Raw genomic sequence first — 19,648 nt, 5'->3', positions numbered from 1 at the left:
GGGGTGTCCTCCACTGCTTTCCCAGGCCACAGGCAGGGAGCTGGATGGGAAGTGGAGCTGCCGGGATTAGAACCGGCGCCCATATGGGATCCTGGGGCGTTCAAGGCGAGGACTTTAGCTGCTAGGCCATGCCGCCGGGCCAATGCCACTCATTTCTAAAGCACTAACCATGCTATCTCCAATTTCGTAATGGCTAAAAATTATAATCAAGTTATTTAAGAAGTCCTGCAGACAGAAAAAAATTCTGAGGAAACTGACAAATTCATCTTTATTCTAAGGTTTCAGAACTTCAAATTAAACATATACAAAGTACATAAAGTTAACGACAATTCCATAGCCCCAAATATTGAAATGACATTTTGAAGATGTCATAATCCAAGAAATAATCCAACATACAACCCAATTCAGGGCACATGAGGTCTAGGGCATGCTGAAACAGGAAACTGAACAAAAGAAAAATAGTAACTTGGAAACTAATCTTTACATTCTAATCAGGTAAAATGAAAAGAAAATGCCATAGAAACACATAGCAGAACACAAAGTCAGAAAAAAAAAAAATTAAAAGGAGATGGAGTGGCCAGTGCTACGGCATAGGGATAAAGGCACTATCTGAGGTACCAGCATTCCATATGGCCATTGCATTGAGTCCCTGCTGCTCAAGTTCCAATCCACTCCCTGTGAAGGTGCCTGGGAAAGCAGTGGAGGATGGCCCAAGTCCTTGGGCCCTTTCACTTACATGGCAGACCCCAAGGATCTCCAGTTGAAGGTCATTCGGGGCAATGTAACAGCAGATAACTATCTCACTGTCTCTCCCTCTTCTGCTGTGTGTAACTGTATTTCAAGCAAATAAACAAATCTTAAAAATAAATTAAAAAAAAAAACAGGTGAAGAAAAAAGCCAATTACTTAAATCATTATAATTAGAAAACAAGTTTCACAAAAGCGATAAGATGTAAGATTAATATTTCCACAGTACTGATAATAATTAACCCAGTAAAACTTCTTTCAAAAATTAAACAGTTCAGGCTGATATTGTGGCATACCGGTTAAAGCCATCACTATGATATTGGCATTTCATGAAGGTGCTGGTTTGAGTCCTGGCTCTTCTCATTTCTTATTCAGCTGGCTATTAATGATCTGGGAAGAGCAGTGGAAGATGGCTCAAGTACTAGGAACCCTGCCACTCAAATGGAAGGTCCAATGAAGTTCCTGGCTTCTGGCTTCTGTCTAGCTGAGCCCCAACCATCACAACCATTTTGCAGGGTGAACCAGTGATGGAAGCTCTCTTTCAAATTCTTAATTCGGTCTCTAACTCTTTCAAGTACATCAATTATCCTAATTGTAAACATTTCTATGGCTTAATACATAGCAGATCCTAGGAAGCAGCAGTGATAATGAAAAGGAGTGGACAGGGAACCATAATACTGGACATTATGTAACACTAGGATATAAACTGGGGAAGCAGAATGCAAAGAAAAGGGAGACACAGGGTGAGCTTTTCCAGGTGCCAGCATTGTGAAGTAGCAGGTAAAGACACTATGATGTGAGCATCCCATAAGGACAAGGGTCCATGTGCTGGCATTTCACTTTGGATCCAACTTTCTGCTAATGGCCAGGAAAAGCAGACAATGGCAAAGTGCTTGGTTCCTTGCCACTTGTATAGGAGACATGGAAGAAGCCCATGGCTTTGGCCTAACTGAGTCCAGGTCTTTGTGGCCGTCTGAGGGTTTTTTGGTTTTTTGTTAAGATTTTTAAAAAAGATTCATTTACTTTTATTGCAAAGTCAGATATACAGAGAGGAGGAGAGACAGAGAGGAAGATCTTCCATCCGATGATTCACTCCCCAAGTGGCTGCAATGGCCAGTGCTGCACCAATCCGAAGCCAGGAGCCAGGAACCTTCTCCAGGTCTCCCATGCGGGTACAGGGTCCCAAGGCTTTGGGCCGTTCTCGACTGCTTTCCCGGGCCACAAGCAGGGAGGTGGAAGAGAAATGGGGCTGCTGGGATTAGAACCGGCACACATATGGGATTCCAGCGCGTGCAAAATGAAGACTTAAGCCACTAGGCCATCACACTGGGCCGAAGATTTATTTTTATTGGAAAGGCAGATATGAGAGAGGAGTAGAGACAGAGAGGAAGACCTTCCGTCCATTGATTTACTCCTCAAGTGACTACAATGGCTAGTACTGTGCTGATCTGAAGCCTGGAGTCCGGAGTTTCTTCCGGGTCTCACACACAGGTGCAGAGTCCCAAGGCTTTGGGCCGTCTTCGACTGCTCTCCAGGCCACAGCTAGGAAGCTGGATGGGAAGCAGGGCTGCCAGGATTAGAACCAGCACTCATATGGGATCCTGGCACATGCAAGGGGAGGACTTTAGCTGCTAGGCTACAGCACCAGGCCCAAGGCCATCTGAATTAGCAGAGAGAAGATCTATCCTGCTTTCAAATAAATCAATCTTTACAAACAAATTTCCATCACTGGTTCACTTTCCCAGATGACCAGCCAGGAGTCTCATCTGGGTCTCCAAAATGGACGTTAGGGGAGCTGAAGTAGAAGTGGAGCAGATGGAAAATAAGCCAGAAGTCACATGGAAGCTGACATCAAAAGCGGCAGTTTTACGTGCTACACCACAAAATTGGCTTCCACTTAAGTCTGAAATTTAGCAAGAAATTAAAAATTTTCATTATGATTTCTAATGAGTATTAAAAGTATTTAGAATTGGATAATAACAGAACTGTAATACTGATAGGTCAAATGCTATCAAATGCTATTTATGTTTACTTAATATCTTTATGAGAGAAAACATTCCCAAAATTATAAGGTTAACAGTACAATAATTAAGTTAAGAATAAAAAAAAAAAAATTCCTTACAAAGTAGGAATTAGGGCCTGGCACAGTAGCCTAAAAGCTAAAGTCCTCACCTTGCACGCACTAGGATCCCATATGGCCGTCAGTTCTAATCCCAGCAGCCCCACTTCCCATCCAGCTCCCTGCCTGTGGCCTGGGAAAGCAGTCAAGGATCGCCCGAAACCTTGGGACCCTGCACCCGTGAGGGAGACCCAGAAGCAGCTCCTGGCACCTGGTTTTGGATCTGCTCAGCCCCAACTGTTGCAGACACTTGGGGAATGAATCAGCGGGGAGGAGCTCTTCCTCTCTGTATATCTGACTTGGCAATAAAAATAAATCTTAAAAAAAAAAAGCAATTAAAAACATGAGTAGAAATTAATTACCAAGATAAGAAACACCATCATTCTATGATACATATTGGAGATTTTGGCACCAAAATAAAACTTCAAAAAGCAAAAAAGCTAGAAATGAAAAATCCATATAACTGTTGTATGCAAACATCAAAGACAGGGGGAACAAAAGCTCTTACACAAATCATTAAAATTAATGGCGTTTAGTCTCCAAACATTAGATCAATAATAAAAGTCAACTGCCTATTTAGACAGAAATATGAATGCTCAAAAGTTATAGGGATGTCAAGTCTTTATCATCTACTTTGGGGTTATCAGTACTGGGTACAAGAAAACAGTAGTAGGACAATAGGGTATTCATCTGAAAAAATAAAAAGAAATTAATTAATAATATTCATAAATGTTAATTCCAAATGGATTACAAATTTGGTTCTCTTTAAGACAAGACTATCATCATCTCAAGGTAGGGTATTTTTCTCAAAGCACAATAAACATTAATTATAAAAAAATACTTTCAATTATACCATCTTTAATAATTTCTGTATATCAAGATATATTTAAAAAGTTATAACACAAGCTATAAGAAGGGAGAAAATACTTTAAAATTGACACCAAAACAAAATTATATTCAGTAAATATGAATAACACCTAAAACTCTAGAGGGCAAATGATAAATATAAGAGATCTTCTTTCTGTTTAGTAATTAGGGAAGTAAAAATTAAAATCATGGCAAGCTGCCACTATAATATGCTCATACAGCCTAAAACTTAGAATTCTAGCTACTGCATTAGATTAATAATACATTTCAATAAAAGAGTATATTTAATTAAGAACTCCTTTAGATAAATACTTCTACACCTTAATACATAATTATGATTTTTTTCCTTATCAGCACAAAGTAACCCCTACCCAAAATTTCTTTAAATCAGCATTTAAATCAGTATGGTACACCAGGAAACAAAGTTTTACCTCATGAAAAACTATCAGTACCTTGAAAGAATTGTCTCCTATCATCCTCCATTGCCTTTTTAATATCTGATTTCCCCAACTGTAATTAAATGTTTCAAATAAGGTATGTAAGTACCAACAATTTCATAAGTCCTCACTCAAAAAAGAATTTGCCTCAAGATTTCAGTGAAGTCTTATACTCACTCATCAAGAGAAAACACCAACTTCCGAAGTGCTTCCTACAATAAGTCAGAGGTACAGTTTCTTTTTTTTATTGTATTGTTGTTGACAATCTTTACATAGTTAATTGCGGTTAAAAAAAAAAAAGGTTCAGGGGGTATAGAGAAGTGGGTAATACTATTATGTCCATATTGTTTCCATCATGTATCTGAGGTAAAGGGGGATATTGAGGGAGAAGCCCCACCCGATTTCCCGCCCACCCAAAGTCCCGGATGTGGGGCATGCTCTGAGATATTTGCTCAAGTGGTTTTTTTTTTTTTTTTTAAAGATTTATTCATTTTATTACAGCCAGATATACACAGAGGAGGAGAGACAGAGAGGAAGATATTCTGTCCAATGATGATTCACTCCCCAAGTGAGCCGCAACGGGCCAATGCGCACCGATCCGAAGCCGGGAACCTGGAGCCTCTTCCAGGTCCCCAACGTGGGTGCAGGGTCCCAAGGCATTGGGCCGTCCTCGACTGCTTTCCCAGGCCACAGGCAGGGAGCTGGATGGGAAGTGGAGCTGCCAGGATTAGAACCGGCGCCCATATGGGATCCCAGGGCGTTCATGGCGAGGACTTTAGCTGCTAGGCCACGACGCCGGGCCCAGCTCAAGTGGTTTTAATAGTTCTCCAGTTATGAATCGCTGCCAGTTTTGCTCGATGAGGTGGTCCACTCATTGATATGGTCCATCATAAAGTCTCCGTTTGCCCCATATTTCGCTGCCAACATATAGCTGAGATGAATGATTGGCCTGTTCTGTTTTCTGTCCTTTCCTGGTTAGAGTTCTGAGTCCAGCAGTTCGATTGGGGAGATCTCCAAAGAAACCTTGAGGTATTCCCAGACCAGATTCTTGTATGTTCTAGCAAGCACAGGGCCCGGCACAGTCCATTACCCCGATCAGCTGGTGGTTGCAATTGCTGGGTTGGTTCTGTTTTCAGTCCCGAGTTGCACTGGAACCAATGGGTGTTGCAGTCCAGTCTGGTTCTGCCTAGCACATACTCGGCCCTTACATCAACCAGTGGGAGCTGCAGCCTAGTCGGGGCGACCCACAATAACCCCCATCAGGCCCACCCCCTACCCTGGTTTGCCAGTATGTGTAGCAGTAGACCAGTCTGTCCCCCATCCCATTTGGCTCTTGTACTTGTCACTGGGTATTAAAGCTTAGTTCCATCTAACCAACTAAACCATCCAGCCCTCATGGATGTTGTTGAGTGCCTCTCTGTCTAGCCACGCCAGCCCCCGTCCTAGTTTTCATGCCCTCCTGCGGGACTAGTGACCCAGGAAGGGGGAACCCACTTTTTCCCTCCCAGGTCTCTCTCAGTCCCGGTTTATGCACTCTTTAGGTGGTTCTGTGATTTGACTTGACAGAATTAGTCCCCAGTGCCAGCTTCTGCCAGCTGATGCTGCGGCCAAGCCCAAACATCCCTCACCCGCTCTAATTTACGCTTGCACACAGGAATAATCAGCCCAGCCTGGCTTTTCCCTGATCTAGTCCTCATGCAGCGCACAGGTGTTGCAGCCTTGCTTAGTCTGGTCTGTCCTCATCCCAGCCCACGCTCTCCAGTGGGAGTAGCTGTCCGGCGAGGGGACCAGCCCCTCAATCCCCCTGCCAGCTCTGTCCCTCCCTTCCAGGATCTCACGTGTGCTGGTTGGGTGCTGCAGTCAAATCCAGTACAGGCAACCTCACCCTGGCATTCCATAATGTGTACTGGTTTTGTCACAACCAAACCCGGCTCAACCCACACTCTGTTCTGGTGTTCGGATTTGCCAGTGGATGACATGAACTGATTCAGCCTGGTCTGCCCCTGACCCATGCCAAATGTGTGCCAGTGGGAAACTTTCCATGGCCTATTCTGGGCTGTTTCCTATCATGCTTCTTGCGCTAACCTGCAGGGACTGTGTCCTGCCAGAGGAGCTGCCCAGGCTCCTCCATCAGGACCCCTCCCAACGCCAGATTTCGTGCATACCAGGGGGTCCTTGAGCCAACCCTACTCTTTTCCCGGCTGGCTTTCACCCCATTCTGGTTCTTCTTGTTGGATGTTTCAGCCCAGCCATGGCTCGTCCATACCCACATAGAGCTCACACATGGCTCAGTAGGGGGTTGAGACCCAGCCTAGTCAGTCCCACATCTACCCTGGTTCTCCATGACACCAGATGGTGTTGGGCTCCAAACTGGCCTGGTGCATCCAATCCCAGCCCACACCAGTGCCTCGGGTAACTGCAACTGTTTCCTAGATTCAACGCAGCCCCCATTCCAGCACACGTGCACCTTGGTGGGAACCTCAACCCTGTTAGGGTGTTATTTCCACAGGGTTGGGCCCACACAACACCATAGAGTCTACCCCCAGACCAAGTTCTCTCGCGTGCTGGATAAAGTCTTGACCCTGCCAAATGTGACCACTCTACCACTCCACCAAACAGTTGGGTAATGGTACCCATTATTGCCAAAGAGGCCCCCATCCATAGTATTGGTGTGGGCTGATGTGTGACGATCAGTGATGTTCTAGGCAAACAGGCCAATTCTCTATTCCGAATTGGGTTGGTGTATCTGACTAACCGTAATTGTCTCCTGGGTACTTCCCTCCAAACCACCAGGTCTCAGTCCCCACGCATGCCTAAACCTTCCATGACTCTGTCACTGGGAATCACTCAAGATTCACTACTGACCTACACTAAAATTGGACTTCACATGGGTGTCCCCAGGCAGCAAACATAACTTAAAAAACCCCAGAGCAGGCTGCCGGGTGGCCAGCAGGCAAAGCCTGGAACCACATGGTTCACTGGCCGCCCTGGGTGAGGCCGAGGACTCGTTCACTGCCTTGCGGCAGTGTCTTTGGCATGAGCCCCCAGCCTTGGGTCCAACCCGGCAGGGGCACCCCCCACAGCCGCCACACTGTGAGGAGTGGCACTTGTCCCCAAACCCAAGGCCCGAACCCCTCCCAAACTCACCTAGCCGCAAGATATTAGCAGCTGGGCGGAGCTAGGAATTTTAATCCAGTTCCCAAGTTCCCTCATGGCACACTTACCCCGAGGAAAGAGCTCTCTTGGGTCCTGGGTGAGGCCGAGGACTCCTTCACTGCCTTGCGGCAGTGTCTTTGGCGTGAGCCCCCATCATTGGGTCCAACCCGGCAGGGGCACCCCCCACAGCCGCCACACTGTGAGGAGCGGCACTTGCCCCCAAACCCAAGGCCCGAACCAAGGTACAGTTTTATTTCTATCTGCAGGGCACTGGTTCCAGGGTGTCCCATGGGTACCAAGCTCTGCAGGTGCTCAAGCCCCTTACAGAAAATGGTTGAATATTTGCATATAACCTATGTGCATCCTCTTTGAAAACATCTGTAAGATTATTTATAATAACCAATACAATGCAAATGTTATGTAAATAGCTACAGTAAAGCAAGGGAAGAGTGACAAAAAGAGCTAGTACTTGTTCAGTACAGACATAATTTTCCTCTGAAATATTTCAATCTGTCATTTGTTGAATCCTTAGATGTGGAATCAAGCCGACTGTGAGTGAGCTGGGTCTCTGTGACCTGCTCCAGAAAGAGACACTTACCTGTCATCTGGCCTTTTTGATCCCCGCTCGTAGGCAGAAGGAGGTGGCGAGAGGGAACCTCTTCGTTTTCTTTTCTCTTTATTTTGAGTTTGCTTGTCTGGGTCTCTCTCTCTTGACCTGTTAGGTGTCTTTGGGACAGTTGTTTGATCTCTGAAGGCAATAGTATCCCTTCCTCGTTCAGTTACTAAGGGGAAAACAGAATTTTAAAAAATTAACTTGTTAGACTTATTTTTACCATGATAGTATGTCCATTTTTAAAAAATTTTTTTTATTCATTAATTACATTGTATTATGTGACACAGTTTCATAGGTACTGGGATTCTCCCCACCCCTCCCCAAGCCCTCCCACCATGGTGGATTCCTCCACCTTGTTGCATAACCACAGTTCAAGTTCAGTTGAGATTCCCTCATTGCAAGCATAGATAGTATGTCCATTTTATAATTAAATTTCTAGTCAACAAATGATCTATGGACCCTGTTGTTTATACAGTCTTGAATTTGGATGAAACCCCAAATCAGATATTCACTGTGCTTGGTAAAACTCTTTTTCATAAATATTCTTAATTTATTTCCCCAAGTTTCAGGTCAAGCCTTCTAGATCAAACACTTCTAGTAAGTTCTATGAGCACACTGCATGCAAGTGGTCCTATTACTTTTTACTAGTTTACTAATTCAAAATGTAAAAGCCTTCGACTGCTCCTGTAACTTGTATAAAAGCAGCCTGATTGGGCCAGCATGGTGGTATGGCAAGTTAATCTTCCACCTGAAAGCACTGGTATCCCATATGGGTGCCAGTTGGAGTCAGCTGCTGCACTTCTAATCCAACTCTCTGCTTATGGTCTGAAAATGCAGCGGAGGATATCCCAAGGCCTTGGACTCCTGCACCAATATGGGAGACCTGAGAGAACCTCCTGGCTCCTGATTGGCTCAGCTCTGGCCATCGCAGCTATTTGAGGAGTGAAGCAACTGATGGAAGATTTCTCTCTTAATCTCTTTCTCTCACTGTAAAAGTCTCTCAAATATTAAAAAAAATAATAATAATAATCTTTACAAAAAATGTAAGAGTAGCCTGATGCGCTAAGCTTTATTTTTTTATCATCTTTTTAAAATTTATTTTGATTGGAAAGTCAGATATACAGAAAAAAGGACAGACAGAGAAATCTTCCATCCAATAATTCACTCCCCAGATGGCTGCAACAACTGAAGCTGAGCCGATCTGAAGCCAGGAGCCTCTTCTGGGTCTCCCACACGAACGTAGGGTCCCAAGGCTTTGGGCTGTCCTTGACTGCTTTCCAGCCATAATTAGGCAGCTGGATGGGAAGTGGTTGCCAGGATTAGAACTGGTACCTATATGGGATCCCGGCACGTACAAGGTGAGGACTTTAGCTGCTAGGCTACTGTGCTGGGCCCTGTGCTAAGCTTTAATACCTCAACTATGGGGGAGCTCTTATGTTATCTCTGCATAAATCAAAAGAATATTGGAAAGTCTTCTATGCAGTTCCTCTGAATACCTACTTGTGTTCTCCTTCTCAGTTTGACTCTTTTTTGGAATGCGATAGACCTCCTGCAAAAAAACAAAGCCAGAAAGAAGGGTTATTAGTAGGGGGTAGAAGTAGTGATTGCTTTCAAACTGATTGATATCACATGAATACAAAGAAATGGGGGCAGTGGGGATTGAAGGGCTAGCATTTAATCTCCAAAATGTGACTCACACATGCATATATTTTAGTATCTGCCAAGCCTTTTGCAAGTATGATCTCAGCAGCAAAGGAGCAGATCTCGTGACTGGGGCATTATATTTCTAGGAAGAATATACACTTGTGAGAATCTTAACTACAAATGCACTTCTACCAACAAATGGAAGTCATTTACAGTTTCTTTAATGGGAATACTCAAAACCATCTCCCTTGCCGTACCCACTTCAAGAAGAAAACTTAGTAATAACCAGTTACATATAAAATTTTCAGAAATTTCAGAAACACCATACGTGTAAGGACAATTAAAGGTACTCTGCATGATTTTCTCTAAATGCAAAACCAACTCAACTAATGGCCAAATTTAGCAATTACTTTTAAATCATTATTATAAACACAGTAAAGACAGCTACATTTTTAACCTGTCTTGGTGTGTGAATCTAAGTTTTAGAAGCTGTTTTGTTCTCTGACAATTGCCTGCAATTCTAAGTCCTGCAGGCAGCTCTTAAGCACGTTTCTTTATTCACTCACATACTCTCTGCTAAAGTACCTGGAAAAGCAGTGACGATGTTCCAAGTGTTCGGGCCCCTGAACCCATGTAAGAGACCCAGAAGAAGCTTCTGGCTGTTACTTTGGTCTGGCTCAGAACCAGTTGCTGAGGTCTTTTGGGAGGTAAACCATGAAATAGTAGCTCTCTTTTTGTGTTTCTCCTTCTCTATAACTTTGCCTTTCAAATAAATCAATCATTAAAATTAAAGTATGTAAAATATAACTGCAGACATTTTTATATAAGAACACAAAAACAGCATGAGAGGGGGCCAGAGTTGCAGAAAGCAGGTAAAGTTACCAGCTGTGATTCTAGCATCCCACATGCCTGTTGGTTTGAATCCCAACTGATCCACCAATAATCCAACTCCCTAATAATGGTCTAGAAAAGCAGCAAAAGATGGCCTAAGTGCTTGGGCCTCTGCCACCCAAGTGGGAGACAGGGAGAAGCTCCTGGCTCCTGGCTTTGGCTTGGCCCAATCCTGGCTGTCATGGCCATCTTGGGGGAGTGAACCAGAGATTAGATTTCTCTTTGTCCCTTCCAACTCTCTTAGTAAATAAACCAATCATAAACAACCAAAAATAAAACCCTCTCCTCCACCTCCCACACCCAAACACAACCAACTTGAGCTCCCTTAGATGATAGCTATTTGTGAAATCTAGTTTGCTCATCAGTATAACCAGGTTTGTGAAGCAATCATCTGCTGTAAGCACATTAAAGCACTTTTAGTTTTGGATATGTAAGACACAGCACCTGCCACAGAGAAGTTCCCTAACACATATCCCTTAAATACATTCTTACATACTTTCACGCTTCAAATAAAGATTATTACATCTATAGCACTGACAAAATAGGCTAAGAACAGTGAACTACCCCCCCCCCCAACTATGAGCTGGATTTAAAATCCACTCCTAGGGTGTCTCTATCTCCCTCCTCTTTGGAGAGGCACCCCACCTCCTGGCTTTCTCTCTGGAGGTGCTTCCCCTTCCCTCTCCCTTCCCTGCTCACCTGGTCCCTTCACAAATGAACTTTTCTGTCTGCAACAACAACAACAAAAAATAAATAAAATAAGATCTACTCCTACACAATGGTGCAGCCGCAGCACAGTATCACAGGAGGTGGAGAGTGGTGAGCCAGTAGTTGGGGCTACAGAGACCACAGTGTAAATCTAACATAAGAACCCCAAATTGGAACTCACTGGAGGGAGTGGCACAAAAGACTGCAAACAAAGAGCCATGTGAGTTAAGGTTTGTTCAGCCCTGCCCATTCTGCCTCCTTCTAGTGGCAGCCCGGACCACCCCACATCCTGTTTTATGATGCACATTCAGGTACTGCTGCCTTGACCTGCCCTGCCTGTTGTGGGTTCCTATACCCATGAGTGATGGCAGGTGGCATGGTCACACATAGCTTAGTCTATCACTACCCCAGCCTTAACTCACAAGAAACATCAGGTTGGAGCACAGGTCATGCCAAGTAGGTCCTTGTACCTACTGATCTGCATGAGACAGGGACGCTAAGCCACAGCATCTAAGGGGCCAGGACAAGTGAGGGGCTCTACCAAGCTGAGTCAGAACAACCACTGGCCTGCACGTGATCTAAGGCTGGGAACAGGCCCGGTGGGGAGCTAAGGGGACACCCTAGCTGGGTTGTTTCCCACCAAGGAGTGCATGGGCTGGAATTGGGGCTGTGTTCTGGTCAGGATACAATTGTAATCTCACTTGGCGCAAGTGTGGACTGCGACTGGAAGCATCAAGCCGGGCCAGACTCCAACACCATCTGGTGCTCTGCAGGACCAGGGGAAATGTGTGACAGACTAGGCTAGGTCTCAGCCCCTACTGAACCATGTGTGAGCTGTATAGGGGTATGGAAGAGCCGTGGCTGGGTTGAAACATCCAACAGTAAGAACGAGATTGGGTTGAAGACCAGTCAGGAAAGCCACTGTTCCTGCTAGGACAGGAGGTGAACTGAGTAGGGCTGGCTCATGGACCCACTGGTATGCGCGGAATCTGGCACTGGGAGAGTTTCTGATGGAGGAGTCTGGACAACTTCTCTGGCAGGACACAGTCCCTGCAGGTAAGCGCAAGAAGCACAATAGGAAACAGCCCAGAACAGGCAATTGAAATTATCCCACTGGCATACACATGGCATGCAGTGGGGGCAGACCAGGCTGAAACTGTTCACATCATCCGCTGGCAAGTCCAAGCACCAGAACAGAGTGTGGGTCGAGCCAGGTTTGGTTGTGACATATACCAGTACACATTAAGGAATGCCAAGGTGAGATGAGCCGTACCAGATGTGGTTGCAGCGCCCAAACAGCACATGTGATACTCAGGGGGAGGAGGCAAAGCTGACAGGGGAATGTAGGCTCCCCTCTTGGACAACTACTTACATTGGAAAGCGTGAGTCGGGATGGGGGCAGATCAGACTAGGCAGGGCTATAACACCTGTGGGCCTCATGTGGGCTAGATAAGGGAAGGGCCACGGTGGGCTGACTGTTCCAACTGGTGCAAGCAAAAATTTGAGTGGGTGAGGGATGGCTGGGCTTAGCCGCAGCATTAGCTGGCAGAGGCTGGCACTGGGAGCTAATTCTGTCAAGTCAAATGCTTGAACTACCTGGAGAGTGCACAATCTGGGAGTGGGTGTGGCCTAGAAGGGAAATAGTGGGCACCTCCCTCGGGGATACCACTCTCACTGGACAGCACAAAAACCAGGACAGGGGCAGGGGTGGCTAGACAGAAAGGCACCTGCCAGTAGGTGTATGGGCTGGATAGTAGGTTGGTTTAGTTGAACTAGGCTTCAATGCCCATTGACATGTGCGAGAGCTAAATGGGATGTGGGACAGACTGGACAAGCCTGCGGTACATACTGGCAAGCATGGGAACCAGGGTAGGGGGCAGAACTGGTGGGGGTTATGGGGAGTTGCCCCGACTAGGCTGCAGCTCCCACTGGTTTGCGTGAGGACTGAGTATGAAGTGGGTAGGATCGAGCTGGACTATAACACCCGTTGGTTCATGAGGAAGACAGGGCTGGAAACAGAACGAACCCAGTAATCCCAACGACCAGCATGTGCATAAAATTGGTGTGATGGACGGTGTTGGAGTCTGCACTAGCAAACTCACGCAAGAATCAGGTCTGGGATCATCTCAGATAAAGTTTCTTTGCAGATCCCTCCAACTGAACTGCTGATCTTAGAACCCCAACCATGAAGAGACTGTCAGCCAGTGGACTCTGAATAGGGTTCATTGCGATTGGAACTGTGAGATATGCAGCAATCCAGAACTGATGAACTATCAAAACTGTTTGAGCAGGACCCTCAGAGCGCATCTCCCATTGGGGATCTGGGATGGGTGGGAGGTCGGGTGGGGCTTTTCCCTTTGTTACTCCCCTAACCCCAGATACAGGGAAAAATGATAATATTAGTGTGGAAACAATGCTATTACCCACTTTCACCCTGTAGCCCTTGACCCTATGTACCCTAATCAACTAAGTAAGATTATTAAAAAATAATTAAAAACAAAAACAAAAACAAAGAGCCATGTGCCAACCACAATAAGTAAAACTGAACTGTAGACCTGTGGGTGATACAACTTAGAAACCTGCCCCAAGAATAAGAATCTAAAAACCAGAAGTACAATGACCAAGAGCAAAAGACGAGACAAAGGCACAATGAATGTTACTGAAAACTCCGTGCAAAAGCAGCAAAATTTTGCCAACCTCAGAGTTAACTGAAGAATACATCAAGAAAATGAGGGATACAATATTCAAAACATTTGTCATAAAGCTTATCAACACGAGAAGCACGTAATACAGGAGTTCAAAGATTTTAAGGAATATGTCACACAGGAAATAAATCAAATGAAAGCTGATATCAGAAATTAAGAATACAGTGAAGCAAATTAGAAGTACAGTGGAGAGTCTCCAAAATAAAATGAAAGAAGCAGACAAAAGAATCTCAGAATTGGAAGGTATTTCCTGTCACCAGGGGGAAACAAACACAAAGCTGGAAGCAGAACTGGATCAAGCTAAAAAAAGTATTTAAGAATTGAAAGACACTATTAAAAGGCCAAACATAAAAGCGATGGGAGTCCCAGAAGGTGCAGAAAAGAAAGTTGGGTTTAAAAATGTATTTAATTAAATAAGAGAAAATTTCAGCAATCTGGAGAACAAATGGGCAATAACATTCAGGAGGGGCACAGAATTCCCAACAGAGCTGACCAAAAGAGATCTTCACCACGACACATGATAATCAAGCTCTCTTCAATCGAACACAAGGGAAAGATCCTTAAATGTGCACTCAAAAAAATAATCAATTGACATATAAAGGAATGCCAATTAAATTCACAGGAGACGCTACAAGCCAGCAGAGAATGAAATGACATATTCCAGATTCTAAAAGCAAAAAATTGTCAGCCCAGGATAACGTACTCAGCAAAGCTTTCCATTGTCTTTAAAAATGAAATAAAATTCGTCCACAGCAAAGTTAAAAGAATATGCCTCTTTCAAACCTGCCCTACAAAGGTTACTTAAAGATGTTCTCTTGACAGAGGAATAGCATCCACCAAAACCAAAGGCAAATGTGAAGAACATCCCAGTAAAATAACAATAGAAGACTAAATCAATGAACAACCCTTTGCTAAAATGACAGGACCAAATTACCACCCATTCATATTAACCCTGAATGTAAATGCATCAAGCTCATTAATTAATAGACTGGATTAAAAAAACAAGACCCATCTATTTGTTGCTTACAGAAGACATATCTCACCAACAACGATCAGTGGAAACTCATGGATTTTGATTTTCTTTAGTTTAATCTCTTTAAAATACTCATTAAATTCTTCACTGACGGATCCAGTGCAGTTGCCTAGCGGCTAAAGTCCTCGCCTTAAGCGCACCGGGATCCCATATGGACGCCGGTTCTAATCCCGGCAGCTCCATTTCCCATCCAGCTCCCTGCTTGTGGCCTGGGAAAGCAGTTGAGGACGGCCCAAAGCCATGGGACACTGCACCCGTGTGGGAGACCTGGAGGAGGTTCCTGGCTCCTGGCTTCGGATTGGTACAGCACCGGCCATTGCGGTCACTTGGGGAGTGAATCATCGGACGGAAGATCTTTGTCTCTTTTCTCTCTATATAACTGACTTGGTAATAAAAATAAATAAGTCTTTGACTCAGATTACACAGTAGCATCATTTTCTTCAAGAAGGTTCTTGATTTTCTTTTTCATTTCTTTAGCAACATATTAGTCATTCATAGCAAGTTACTTCATGATGTTTTAATGTCTTATTTTCTTCCTGTTGATTTTGATTTGTCGCTTTTCATTTAAGGGGATGTATGGTAACTGTGTAATGAAGATTATCATATCCAGATGTGAGGACACAATGCAGTATGCATTTCTACTTCCAGATCAAAGATGGATTCCAATGAAACTGTTAACTATATTCTGACAATAGGATGCTGGACTCTCTGCCATTGTCCATGCCTGCAATGATGGACATAGGACTGTTTATGCAGAAGTCCACTACAGTAATACAGTGGAACTCAGTGGTGGGGGAGGGAACTTGCGAAGGGAGGAGGGAAATCCTAATGAATTGTATCATAAAATGATAATGATTAAAAAAAGTAAAAAATCCACTCCTAGATTTGTGTTAGTCTACTATTATCCCCTCACAAACATCAGGAAGTACCAAAGACTGTATGGTGGTTATATATAAAAAAGCCAAAAGAAATGCACGGAATGGAAATTAAAAAGAGTGTGAATCTTTGGAAACAGACTGAAAATTGTATTTTGAAAGAAAAGAAATTTCAAATGTCTTGGAGTTGTATAAACAAAGAAATATATACACGATATGAGAAATATATAAACATGACATATATTATGTGACTAAATACATTTATTTATCCCAAACCCAACCCAAATTTCTGCAAATTGACAGTGTATGATTAAAAAAAAAAAGAAAAGAAAAGGTATAAAGCTTGGGGTTGCCATGATGGTTTAATTGGCTAATCATTCACCTGTCAGCTCCAGAAAAGCAGTAGAGGATAACCCAATGTCCTGGGACCCTGGACCCACTTGGGAGACCTGGAAGAAGCTACTGGCTTCTGATCAGCTCTACTCCAGCCAATGTGGCCATTTGGGGATTAAACCAACGGATGGAAGATCTTTCTATCTCTTCTTCTCTCCATAAATCTGATCTGTGGTGCCAGCATCCTACGTGGGCACCAGTTTGTGATCCAGCTGCTCCACTTCCAATCCAGCATCCTTCTAATGGCCTGGAAAAGTAGTGGAGGGTGGCTCAGGTTCTTGGGCCCCTGAACCAAAATGGGAGACCTGGAAGAAGCTGCTAGCTCCGGCCTGAACCAACCTTGGCTGTCATGGCTACTCTGGGAACAATCCAGCAGATAAAAGATTGTCATTCTCTGATTTTCAAATAAGTCTTAAAAAAAATCAAAAACGAAATTGCTTTTTTTTTTTTTTTGCAGCAATGACATTTCTAAAAGCAATTAAATAACTTAATGTCTTAAACTAGAAAAACACACTAATTTCCCTTGTTAGTAATTAATCAAATCTTGTTCATGTCAATGTAATCTTTTTCCTTGAAATGTTTCCTAAATGAGATCAATATTGAGACTGAGAAGAGCTGTGAGCAAAGTGCCAGTTTCTAGTTAAAGAACAGACAAAAAGCAACAAGGATCGCATAAAGAGAACAATGTAAACCCAAAGCAATGATGCCAAAAGTTCAAGTGCCAACTCAGGTAAAGGGAATTCTGAGATAGAGTGAATTCTTTTAGGAAACTATCTATGCCTAAAGTTCTCACTTTCCATATGCCGGGATCCCACATGGGCACTTGTTCATGTCCCAGCGGCCCCACTTCCCATCCAGCACCTTGCTTGTGGCCTGGGAAAGCAGTCGAGGATGGCCCAAAAATTTAGGACCCTGAACCTAAGTGGGAGTCCTGGAGGAAGCTCCTAGCTTCAGATGGGCTCAGCTCCGGATGTTGTGGCTGCTTGGGGAGAAACTCAGTGGATAGATCTTTCTCTCTGTCTCTCCTCCTCTCTGTATATCTGATTTTCCAGTTTAAAAAAAAAAACAAAAAAACATGAAATACTTATGAAAGGCTATGAGGCCCAAAAAGGAGACAGGAGAATTGTGGCCTGCATAATGGCTTGCACATGCACAGAGGAGTATCTACACAAGCCAGAGAGCTCTGACTGGGAAAAATGGAAAGAACACTTTCAAGGGAAAGGCAAGCAGATTGACAAGAAGGAAGGGGAGAAGTGATAGTAAACGTTTTTTGGTTTTTTTTTTTTAATTAAGTTCTTGAAGGGACATTTTAAGATAACTGTTGTCTCAAATTAAAGTGGTAAGATATTTTTTATTTACCAAGAAAATTAAACTAGTTTTTAAAACTGGACATATAAACAGAAAAATGTTCATTATGCAATGAATAAGAAAAAGGCAAATTAAAACTACAATTTGGGCTCAGCAGCGTGGCTTAGTGGCTAAGGTCCTTGCCTTGATCCCATATGGCTGCTGGTTCTAATCCCGGCAGCTCCAGTTCCTCTCTGTCTCTCCTCCTCTCAGTATATCTGACTTTGTAATAAAAATAAAATAAATCTTTAAAAAAAAAAAAAAACTACAATTTGCAGAGCGAAGCAGTGGATGAAAGATCTGTCTGTCTTTCCTACTCTCTGTAAATCTGCCTTTCCACAAAAATCTTTTTAAAAACCACAATAATTTACCAATTTGGGGCTAGTGTTGTAACACAAAAGGTAAAGCTGGCATAACAGAGCTGCAAGTTCACGTCTCAGTTGCTCCTGTTCTGCTAAGCTCTGTGTTAATGGTCTGTGATAGTGACCATTAATGGCCCAGCAGCTTGGGCCCCTACACCAACATGGGAGACTGGGAAGAAATTCCTGGCTTATGGATTAGTACTCGCCTATCCCAATCACTGTGGCCACCTATTCAGTGAACCAATGGATGGAACATCTCGCTTGTTCTGTCTCTCCTTCTCTCTGTAAAGAGGATTCAATAAAAAAAAAAAAAGTACCAATCAAGTCATCAGCATGACTCAGATAAAGTATAACAACCTAGTTGGCTAACCATAGTTAAATGGGTACTTTTATGCATATATATTACTGAGGAAATTTTGAACTAGCACAATAGCTACAAAGGACAATTTGGCAATCCCTATCAAAATTACAGACCATTACTCAACAATACTTTCAGTAATTTATCCAACATGTCTATTTTCCATGTATGTGAAATAACTTAGCCAAAAATTACTTATTATTAGACCAAACAAAGGGCAACTTAAACGGAGACTGATGAAATAATTTGTGGCATATCAATACAACAAAATACTATACAACCATGAAAAACTAAATCGGAAAAACAGACCTAAAGATACAATGTCTCAGAAGCCCTAGGCATAGCTGCAAAGGACTCTGGTGCGCTAACTGTATTTCTTCTGAAGGCACAGACCAAGAGACAAAGGTGAAAGACACTTGGTTCTCACCAAGCAGCTTCAACATACTACCACACGTAAAAACTACCCTAGCTCACTGCTGCTCCAACTCACACTACTCTCCTGTTAAGGTACTTACCTGACTACAATTCAAGAGATACCCCCTTATTGATGTTATGTTTTATTCTACACCTGTATGCTGGGCTAAACACTAAAGCATGAAAGTAAACAGCTAATACAGTGCCTATTTTTAAGGCTTCCCCTAGTCTAGCAGCATACAAATAGATAAAACACCAAAAGTACTTTCATAATTAGTAATCACTGATAAAAAATCAGGATCATGATTAAATGTTTCTATATATTAAATTCTCTTTCCAAGGCAAATTTATTTCAGGATCCAAGAATTTCCCTTGGGCCTGGCATGATGGCTCAATGGCTAAATCCTCGCCTTGCAAACACGGGGATCCCAAATGTGCACTGGTTCATATCCCAGCTGCTCTACTTCCCATTCAGCTCCCTGCTTGTGGCCAGGGAATGCAGTTGAGGATGACCCAAAGCCTTGGGACCCTGCACCTGCATGCAGAAAGAAGCTCCTGGTTCCTGGGTTCGTGTCGGCTCAGTTCTAGCCACTGCAGACACTTGGTGAGTGAACCAACAGAAGGAAGGCCTTTAAAAATCACCACACCCTCTAACTGATTGTACTGAGGTTATGATTGTCACTTCCACTGTGAAGCTATGAGTAGGGGCCTTTCTGATGTCTCAATCGTCTGGAAAATATTTCCCTGACCATGGCTTATTCCTCCCCACACTGCAAAGTACTTCAAAATGTTCACAGAAAAATAAAATTTATTTAGGCACCGATGTTTTTGAAACAATGCATAGTTTTCCATAAATATTTTGAACACTCCTTGAACTGTCACAAATGCTGACCTCATTAATGGGCCCTGATCTCCAAGAAAATCCTACTTCTTTCACGGTTTTCAAGTTTTCAAAATCTTCCAAATTTAATAATGGACCA

At 43.4% G+C, this 19,648-nt stretch overlaps 1 protein-coding gene across 4 annotated transcripts in view; it reads right to left on the bottom strand.

Annotated features, from left to right (window-relative positions):
• Positions 1-19,648, bottom strand: part of SETD2 (SET domain containing 2, histone lysine methyltransferase) — a 98,675-nt gene that overhangs the window by 19,580 nt on the left and 59,447 nt on the right. For 2 of the 4 annotated variants that reach the window (XM_004581419.3, XM_058678973.1), the window contains 2 exons: positions 9,439-9,487; positions 7,924-8,107 (listed from right to left, as the gene is read on the bottom strand). In XM_004581419.3, coding sequence (XP_004581476.2) covers positions 7,924-8,107; positions 9,439-9,487 — 233 coding nt within the window. Of the gene's footprint in view, positions 1-7,923; positions 8,108-9,438; positions 9,488-19,648 lie in introns of those variants that run through there. The other 2 variants (XR_009247378.1, XR_009247377.1) reach the window with 1 other exon arrangement.

This window comes from Ochotona princeps, chromosome 21, assembly GCF_030435755.1.
Source record: "Ochotona princeps isolate mOchPri1 chromosome 21, mOchPri1.hap1, whole genome shotgun sequence".
Lineage (NCBI taxonomy): Eukaryota > Metazoa > Chordata > Mammalia > Lagomorpha > Ochotonidae > Ochotona > Ochotona princeps.
The sequence above is the reverse complement of the archived record's forward strand: the minus strand, read 5'-3'. Positions and strand labels throughout refer to the sequence as shown.